The 9,957-nt window shown below is 49.0% G+C and overlaps 1 protein-coding gene across 5 annotated transcripts in view; it reads right to left on the reverse strand.

The window, feature by feature from the left end:
- The window catches only part of MTHFD2L (methylenetetrahydrofolate dehydrogenase (NADP+ dependent) 2 like), a 67,323-nt gene extending 60,295 nt beyond the window's left edge, over positions 1–7,028 (reverse strand). The window contains exons 1-3 of one of the 5 annotated variants that reach the window (XM_045017381.1): positions 6,979–7,028; positions 6,745–6,838; positions 672–782 (exon numbers count right to left, since the gene is read on the reverse strand). Coding sequence is in view for 1 of the 5 variants with exons in the window: in XM_045017380.1 (XP_044873315.1) it covers positions 5,078–5,196 (119 nt within the window). In the remaining 4 variants the exon portion in view is untranslated. Of the gene's footprint in view, positions 1–671; positions 783–4,271; positions 4,716–4,744; positions 4,834–5,077; positions 5,373–6,744; positions 6,839–6,978 lie in introns of those variants that run through there. The other 4 variants (XM_045017384.1, XM_045017382.1, XM_045017380.1 and 1 more) reach the window with 4 other exon arrangements.
- Between the last annotated feature and the right edge of the window lie 2,929 nt (positions 7,029–9,957).

A 9,957-nucleotide genomic window follows, 5' to 3' on the forward strand; every position in this document is an offset into this window, starting at 1 on the left:
AGAATATGCTGATTTTGATGGTAAAGAAAAGCATGTTAAAGGAAAAATGCTGGCTGTTAATTTCTACTTTCTTATTCGATTTAGTAAAATAAATTGCTCATGTTTTGTTGTGACAGCGATCAATATGATTTTTTTTTGAGAGGAGAGGCTAACCACTCTATACGTTCAATACAAAACCACCACCCAATTTCTTGTGCAAATACACATATAACAGTTAAAAATCACCTATGCAAAATGTAGTTTGACATTTATAACGAGTTTTAAAAAGGGACACTGTCAAAGTTTTTAGATTCAAAATTTTGACCAATTTTAAATTGATGTCTGATGAGTACAGTCCTCTGAATTCATTTTTTAAGCTTATTATTTGATCAAACAATAAATGTATTTAAAGGAAGCAATATTTCTTCAAGTCGCCTAAAACCAGTATTGTGCTCCTTCTCTACTAGAGCAACACTTAAATTGCTTCCCCAAAGTAACACCAATTGAGTACATGTCTACAGACAGGAAGATGTTTTGGCATGACAATAAGACACTAAAATAACAAGAAAATTGTTGATGATTCAAGATATAGGAAAAATATAGATACAGATGTTTAGACTTCTAAGAAGATTAAGTGCAATTAAACACAATTTAGGGTAAAATTAATATTAAGGATTATTTTAAAATATTACTTGGCAGTGTCCCTTTAATGATTAAAAAAAAAAAAAGGTCTAGGGAGGGCATATGGGGGAAAGCAGACAGTGGTGAATTCTGGAAGATGGAATCTCTTCTCTCTGCTGGTCCTAGAAGAGAAAAGAGAAACCAATAAGAATAAACACACTGCCTTGTATCCACTCCAGCCTTGTCCCACAACTCAACATCACGCCATTCACAACCTGACACTACTTCTTCATGGCACTCTTTTGTATGAATTATATTATATTAAGAAATATATCACTTTTATCAGTATAACATTCTGGAAATTCCTATTATGAGAATTTTTTTCACCATATCTAAACTGCAAATTTTTACTATCACTTCTAAGCCTCCTGTTAATATCTACCAGCTTGCTGAAAATTATTATTTGAGACTACAGTAGTATGGGCAGAAATTGTGAACCAGTTCCTGGGCATCCATATGGATATAAAAATCAGAAGATAATGCCACCATTTAATATTTAGGCAAAAATATACTCCTTCCAAAGTAAATGTTTTCCATCTTGTGCATTTCTCTTAAGATTAGTCTATATTCTTTCACATCTGCAGCAAACATTCTAAAAAAGTGTAAAATACCAGTTACATTGAAAGCAAAGATCACATAATGTAAATTCTATTTTTCATCTTTAATATGAGGCTTTCAACCATTTATTTGCTCACTAGCTATCCACAGAATCTTATAGAGTACATTCTCTAATTCTGTAACTGCTATTAATGATAAAATGAGTTTTTCCATACTTTAAAGGAGGTGGTGACAAGTACTACTTTGGTATATCTTACACACACACACACACAAAATAAGTTCATTTCCTAATTCAGGAGACCATCAGGAACAAGAATTCTCTAAAGTAAAACAAGCATGGACTGCTTCTAAAAAAAAATTGAGATTTTTCTGAATTCATATAGGATGATTGTTTTGCATGAGACATCTCTAATTTATTCTTCTGTAGAAAGCCAACTATCCAGGGATTCCCTATATAATTGAGGCAACTATTTGAATGCTCTTTTATAACAGCCGGCAAATACTGCTACTTTTGGCATTTGGACTAGCAAATGCTGGGAAATTATTTCAATTACCCATTTAATCATAACGGATTCTGTCTAGAAGGTATTGTTGAACAGAAAAACAAATTGAAAATTCTAATATTTTGCCATCTCTCCCTTTGGCACCCTGATACTCTCAAACTACTTTCCTTCTATTGTGAATTATGATATTGGTAAGAACAGTTTATACGGCTTTTCATCCAGGAATGGGATTTAAACCATTTTTTAAAGCATAAAAAAACCCAGCTTAAACCTTTTCCCCTACTTGCCTACTCAGGTCAAAATCTAGACAACTTACTCCAAATAAAGCAAAATTAATATATGTACTTAAACTACTAAGTCATGAAACAAAATATCAGTACTTCAGAAAAACAAACATGAGATTGCGCTTCTGTGCACTGAACAAGTCAATGAGAGTAACAGTTGAAGAAAAACCTTTTTGCTTAGACCATGTCTACTCGGGCAAGTTCAGCCAGCTATATTTAACATAGTTTTATTAGTGTAACGTCCCTATGTGGATGTTCTTATTCCAGGTTTCAGAGTAGCAGCTGTGTTAGTCTGTATCTGCAAAAAGAATAGGAGTACTTGTGGCACCTTATAGTATACGAGTGGCTTTTTTCAGTTTATCTTAAACTCCTTCCCAAGCAACATAAATTAAAACAAAAAAGACACTCTTATGCCAGAATAAGAATGTCTACACAAGGCGATTATACTCTGTTTAAACTCTCCATTTAGGTTACACCACATGTTTTTGTTCCCTCTATATACAAAGCCCCAATAACTGAGCTCTGAGAAAGCCCAGCAGGGAAATAATGTAGTCTTATGTTTCTAAAGCTTGTATAAATTTACTATAGTATATGCAGTGAATGTTTCTTCGTAATAAATGCAGTAACTGATAAAGTATAACAAAGATAAAGTTGCCTAGCATCAGTTTCAGAGGATCATAGAAATACTACAAACCCAGGAGATCACATGGTCCATTACATCCTGTCCCTTTCAATCCCTGATATCCCAATGCCCCTAAGATCAATACACTCAAAACTATGTGATTTGCTGAATTCATTATCATAGAAGCAACTATTTTTGGCAGATCTGGAAAAGGATAACAGCAAAAAGCACCAAACATCCAAAAAGCTAGTCATATAAAAAGGCAATGTTTTTCGACATCCATCTCAGGAACAACGGGATCAGTTCTCTCCACTATTTTCTAGAACAATGAAAGAAGAGAGATTCGGATGGACATTTACTTAATGTTGTCACAGTAGTGCTGGCGGATTGTTTCCTTTTAGAATTAGTGAAGAGCAAATAGTATTGCATCCATGTAGGATATTTTTCATGATGTACATAAAGTCCAATGTTACTAATATTTATCCTGGAACAGACTCTTTAGATAAAAAAGGGCCTCTGGTAAGAGACTGACTAAAATCCCCTCTTCCATATCCAACAGGAGCAAAGAATTGTCATACCATGATACCAAGAGTACTTATGCATTAAGTTAGCAAACCAGCAGGCGAGCACATTAAATTATATGTTACACAGTCGAGGTGAGAGACTTGACGAGGCTTTTTGTTCATTGCTGTGATAAATTGAACAAACTTCCCACAAAAAATATTTAGTCCTTTTTTGTACGATGTTCTTGAACAAATGATGCTAAAATACAATGCATCCATCTACAATATCTTTTGTTTCTTTTTATCATATCGCATACAAAAGGACAAACGTGCCACAATATTATATTGTATTTGTATAAAGAAGAACACTATTTAACAAAGTGAAAATATTAGATTGTGGGCTATTAACACAGAAACAATTCTGGACCCAGAACAAATGGTAGCAAAAGGAGGCTCTTGGTCAAATAAAAGCTTTTAATAATACAAATCAATTTCCAAGTACCCCTCCCAGGAGCAATTAAGGTTCAAAACATGTTTATAGTGTTTGCTTCTGGGCATTAAGGATTATCTTGGGTTTCAATAAACCCATTAACAGGTCCATTTTCAGAATAAATATTTTGCAATTCTATTTCCCTCATTCAATCTGTCTGAACGGCTTGTGACACTGGTCTACATTTAAAATTTAGATATACATAGCTACGTCGGTGAGGGCTATGAAAAATCCACACTGGGTAGCTATGCCAGTCTAATTGCCAATGTAGACATAGCTAGTTAAAACAGAAAAATGCATCTGTTGACCTGGCTACCGCCATTTGGGAAGATGCTGTTCCTACATCAATGGAAAAAACACTTCTGTCACTGTAGGCTGTGTCTACACAATTGGGTTATGCCAGCACAGCTAAAATAAAATAATAATAATTGGAGATATACCAATCTCCTAGAACTGGAAGGGACCTTGAAAAGTCATCAAGTCCAACCCCCTGCCTTCACTAGCAGGACCAATTTTTGCTCCAGATCACTAAGTGACCCCCTCAAGGATTGAACTCACAACCCTGGGTTTAGCAGGCCAATGCTCAAACCACTGAGCTATCCCTCCCCCCAATGTGGTTATGCCAATACAGTCCCTGTAGCATATACCTACCCAAAGACTGTATGGAGAGATTAATCAGGAGCTCAAATGCCAAACATAGGTGCTTACATAGGTGCCCCGCTCCTATACTTTAGCTCTCAGTCAGGCAACTCTTATATGATTTCATTGCGAGTCTGGCAATGTTTGTAGATTTGCTTAAAGCTCCACCTGCTGGAGTCAGAGGATTGCATGCAAATCTCAGCTTTCAGTGGGGGAAAAAAAACAAGTGGCCCCCACGGTTGCAGAGCAAGGCTAGAAGAGAGGACGCGAGGGAATCCTTGAGGGGCAGAACCCAGATGGCTAAGAGACAGACTTGCGTTATTTTGGAAAGAAAATCTCATGATTTCCAGGCAGACTCTCAGGATTTCCCAGGCCTGGCTAAGGATTTTTGCACACCTGGGCTTGGCACTAACCCGGGGCGCAGCCAGAGCCCTGTTGGCTGATACCTAGGGGCGGTCTGGAAGGGCAGACAGCCATTTCCATACCCAAACATGGGGGCTGGGCATCTCATGGGGGTGCTCAACGTCACAACTGGGGTCACGTGGTCTTGAAGCCCCCCCCCCCGGCTCTCAAGAGGGGCTGAATGGACACAGGGGTAGGAGCCCTGAGGCCGGGGCTGCCCCAGGTGGCCGAGCCCCGCCGCGCGCGCGCTGCCCCTCCGAACGTTCGCGGGGGAGCCGTTAGCATCGAATTCCAGCCGTTAACCGCCGCCCCCCTCAGCCGCTAACGGGGAGGGCAGCCAGGGGCGCCCCCATCCAGCCCCTTCTCCCCGCCCGGGAGGCGGTTCTGCGCGGGGGAAACGACCCCCTCCCCCGTACCTGGCGGCTCTGCGCGGGGAGCAGCTGCTGCTGCTGCTGCAGCCGGCGGGCGGGGGTCGCCATCTCCGCAGACGCAGCAGGCAGGAGCGCAGCGGGGAGACGCCACCGGCCGCCGCCATGTCCGCTCCTCATCCCCGCCGCACCAGGGAGCCCGGGCCCCGCCTCCCTTCCACACCCCGAGGCGCCGCAAAGCGGGGAGCCGCGCAGGTGTCGGTGTAAGGCGGGAGCCCAGGGTCGGCGGCCGGTCACAGCCAGGTGGGGCTGTGGGAGCTGCAGGCCCCTCAGGGCGGCAAGTGCCCTGGCCCCAGGTGTGCCGGTGGGCAGGTCGGCTCGGCGCCAAGCCGCAGAGGTACTTAGGCCCCGCCCTAACTCCCACTGACAGCAGTAGGAGACCAGGGCCGCCCAGAGGATTCGGGGGCCTGGGGTCTTTGGCGGCGGGGGGCCCCGCTTCAGCAGTAATTGGGCGGCAGGGGGTCCTTCCGCTCCCCGGACCCCCCGCCAAAGTGCCCCGAAGACCCACAGCAGGAGCCCCCCACCGCCAAATTACCGCCGAAGACCCAGCGCTTTGGCGGCGGGTCCTGCTTCGGCGGTAATTTGGCGGTGGGGGTGGGGTCCTTCCACCCCAGGGAGGAAGGACCCCCCTGCCACCAAAGACCCGGAGCAGAAGAAGCTCTGGGGGCCCAGGCCCTGTGAGAGTTTTCTGGGGCCCTCGGAGCGAGTGAAGGACCCCACTCCAGGGGCCACGAAAATCTCTCGTGGGGGCCTGGGGCAAATCACTCCACTTGCCCCCCCCCCCCCCTCTGGTGGGCCTTGTAGGAGACAGGCACCTCTGGGCCTCAGCTCTGCACCTCCGATGGCCTAACCACACCTCCCTACCCAGGGCTGCCAGAGAATAAACGCCCTAAGGATTGGTAGGTGTACTGCAGCAGTGGGGCCATGGGCAGCCTAGGCCCCAAATAGCTGAGCTCAAGGAGTATGTTTATGCTGCAGTTAAACACCTGTGGCTGGCCCCTCTCAGCTGGTTCCGGCTCCTGGGGTTACAAAATTGCAGTGTAGAGCAGGGGTGGCCAACGTGCAGCTCTGGAGCCACACGCGGCTCTTCAGAAGTTAATATGCGGCTCCTTGTACAGGCACCGACTCCGGGGCTGGAGCTACAGGGAGGCGCCAACTTTCCAATGTGCCGGGGGTACTCACTGCTCAACCCCTGGCTCTGCAAAGGCCCCGCCCCAACTCCACAGCTTCATGCCCCCTTCCTTGAGCCTGCAGTTCCCAGAGCCTCCTGCATGCCACAAAACAGCTGATTGGGAGGTGGGGGAGGGAGGTGCTGATCCGTGGGGCTGCCAGGGGATGGGAGGCACTGGGAGTGGGGCTGGGGAAACTGTTGGGAAGCTGCTGATGTATTACTGTGACTCTTTGGCAATGTACATTGGTAAATTCGGGCTACTTCTCAGGCTCAGGTTGGTCACACCTGGTGTAGAGGTTCAGGCTCTGCAAGGGTCCCAGAGGCCAGGCTCCAGCCCAAGTGCAAACATCCACACTGCAATGTTAGAGCCTTGCAGCCCGAGTCAGACACGGGTCTGCTGCAGGTGTTTTATTGACATGTAGGCATATCCTAAGTGACAGGAGGATCAGAAAGAGGTGTAAAATTACTGTTCAAAACCACCCACCTCAGACATATGCTACAAAACCTTCGATCCGCAGTGGGGAAACATCCCTCCAAAGCCAGGGCATCATCTTCTGAACTACTCAGACTCTGCTGGCCTGCAATCGTAAAAATGTATGGCTGAAAAGGGCGTTGAGATCCCAGATGTCGTCTAGTCTAGTCCCCTGCATTGTTTTAACAGAATGAAATACGCAGGCAGGATCAGAATAAAAGCAGAGAATATGTCTGTATCGCAGACCTGACAGAACAAGTGCTAGCTGGGTAGTAGCCTCCAGCACACCATGGCCCTGCTGTGCTTAGTGATGTCATACATGTTGCCAGCTATTAATAAAATGCTATTTGTTAGCAAACTTGTAAGTCATAAAAGCTTATACATGCTCCTGCAGTGGTTAATAATGGTAGCAAGCTAAGGATATAAAAAAAATTGGAAGAACATTTAAAATTGTGGTATAAAGAACAAGTTCCAGGATCTTGTGCAAAAATGAGTGTCCTAACAAAAGAGGAAGGGATCACCACTGCTAACATCTTATTAGAAATAACCTTAAAAATGATAAAACAAGGAAGGGGTTTCATTTTCTCTCATTGAAAGAAGGGGGAGCAACATATTCTCACACTGTGATATTAATAATACATGTATCAAAGGGGTAGTCATGTTAGTCTGGATCTGTAAAAAGCAACAAAGAGTCCTGTGGCACATTATAGACAGTGATGAGCTGCCAAATTGTTAACAACGGGTTCCCTCCTCCCTCCAAATTTTTAACAACGGGTTCCCTCCTCCCCCCCCCCAGGGGGGGTCGTGCCCCATCCAACCCCTCATGTTCCTTGACACACACACACTCCGAGACCCCTGACCCATCCCCCCCTTCCCTGTCCCCTGACTGCCCCTTGCCGCCCCACCCAACCCCTCCTCTCATTCTCAATGGCCCCCCAGAACCCCTACCCCATACAACTACCCCTTCTCTCTGTCCCTGAGTGCCCCCACCACCTCATTCAACCCTGCTCTTTCCTGACTGCTCCCCGGGACCCTTGCCCCCATTCATTCAGCCTGTTCCCTGCCCTCTGACCACCCTGACCCCTATCCACCCCCCCACAACCCACCCCCTCCCTGCCCCCACACTGCCTGGGGCCGGACCGGGTCCACTCCCCCAGGACCAGGACCACGACCGCGGGGGGGGGGGGCAACTCCCAGAGCCGTTCGGCCGCCGCCGCGGGACCCGACTCCCCCGGCCAGCACGGGGGCTGAGCCGCCGCCGCGGGACCCGACTCCCCGGGCCAGCACCGGTGGGGGGTGGCCGAGCCGCCGCCACGGGACCCGACTCCCCGGGCCGGCACCTGGGGACCGATTCCCCGGGCCGGCACCGGGGGACGCCGCCGCGGGACCCGATTCCCCGGGCCGGCACCGGGGGGGGCCGAATCGCCGCCGCGGGACCCGACGCCCCTGGCCGGCACCGCGGTGGGGGGGGGCGAGCCGCCCGGCCGCCGCCGCAGGACCCGACTCCCCGGGCCGGCACCAGTGGGGGGTGGCCGAGCCGCCGCCGCGGGACCCGACTCCCCGGGCCGGCACCGGGGGACGCCGCCGCGAGACCCGACGCCCCGGGCCGGCACCGGGGGACGCCGCCGCGAGACCCGACGCCCCGGGCCGGCACCGGGGGACGCCGCCGCGAGACCCGACGCCCCAGGCCGGCACCGGGGGACGCCGCCGCGGGACCCGACGCCCCAGGCCGGCACCGGGGGACGCCGCCGCGGGACCCGACGCCCCGGGCCGGCACCGGGGGGGACCCGAGCCGCCCGGCCGCCGCCGCGGGACCCGAATCCCCGGGCCGGCATGGGGGGTGGGCCGAGCCACCGCCGCGGGACCCGACGCCCCGGGCCGGCACGGGGGGGACCCGAGCCGCCCGGCCGCCGCCGCGGGACCCGACTCCCCAGACCGGCACCGGGGAACCCGAGCCGCTCGGCCGCCGCTGCGGGACCGACTCCCCTGGCCGGCACCGCGGGACCCGACTCCCCGGTCCGCCAGGCCCGGCTTACCTGCTTCCTTCTCGTTTCAGGCTTCCCGCGAACATCTGATTCGCGGGAAGCAGGGGAGGGGGAGGAGAAGGAGGGCGGAGCTCAGGGGAGAGGAGGAGGTGAGCTGGGGCTGGAGGCCGGGTGGACAGCTGCCCGAGCTTTGTTAAATTTAAAAACTTTTTAGAACCTGGTTGTCCTGGAAGTTAACAACCGGTTCTAAAATGGCTTCTAAATTTAACAACGGGTTCGCGCGAACCGCTGCGAACCCGCTGGAGCTCACCCCTGATTATAGACTAACAAATGTATTGGAGCATAAGCTTTCGTGGGTGAATACCAGGACTCTCTGTTGCTAATAATATATGTTTATGTACAATACACAGATACACAAGGATGTCTAATAGCCACTTATATATTGAGACTGTGTTTACGTAGGTCCTTAGAAATTACACTTGTCTGCATCTTAGTACATAGTGCCTCACTCACTGATGATTTAAATGTATCTTCATTATATACAAACCTGGTATTTTTATTTCTGCATTTCTTATTGTTCTAAGTTAACAATGTCTACACTATGAAATTAAATCGATTTTATAGAAGTCGATTTTTAGAAATCGATTTTATACAGTCAATTGTGTATGTCCCCACTAAGTGCATTAAGTCGGTAGAGTGTGTCCTCACTACTGTGGCTAGCATCGACTTATGGAGCAGTCCACAGTGGGTAGCTATCTCACAGTTCCTGCAGTCTCCGCCGCCCATTGGAATTCTGGGTTAAGCTCCCAATGCCTGATGGGGCAAAAACATTGTCGCAGGTGGTTTTGTGTACATGTCGTCAGTCGCCCCTCCCTCCGTGAAAGTAACGACTGTCAGTCGTTTTGTGCCTTTTTTCCTGGGTTACCCATGCAGACGCCATACCATGGCAAGCATGGAGCCCATTCAGCTCACCGTCACACAGTTTAAAAACTCGCTGGTGCTGTTTAGTATCAGAGGGGTAGCCGTGTTAGTCTGGTTCTGTAGAAGCAGCAAAGAATCCTGTGGCACCTTATAGACTAACAGACGTTTTGCAGCATGAGCTTTCGTGGGTGAATACCCACTTCTTCGGATGCAAGAAGTATTCACCCACAAAAGCTCATGCTGCAAAACGTCTGTTAGTCTATAAGGTGCCACAGGATTCTTTGCTGCTGGTGCTGTTTGCTGACTAGGTCAGACCTCA

The sequence above is a fragment of the Mauremys mutica genome, chromosome 5 (assembly GCF_020497125.1).
Source record: "Mauremys mutica isolate MM-2020 ecotype Southern chromosome 5, ASM2049712v1, whole genome shotgun sequence".
Classification (NCBI taxonomy): domain Eukaryota; kingdom Metazoa; phylum Chordata; order Testudines; family Geoemydidae; genus Mauremys; species Mauremys mutica.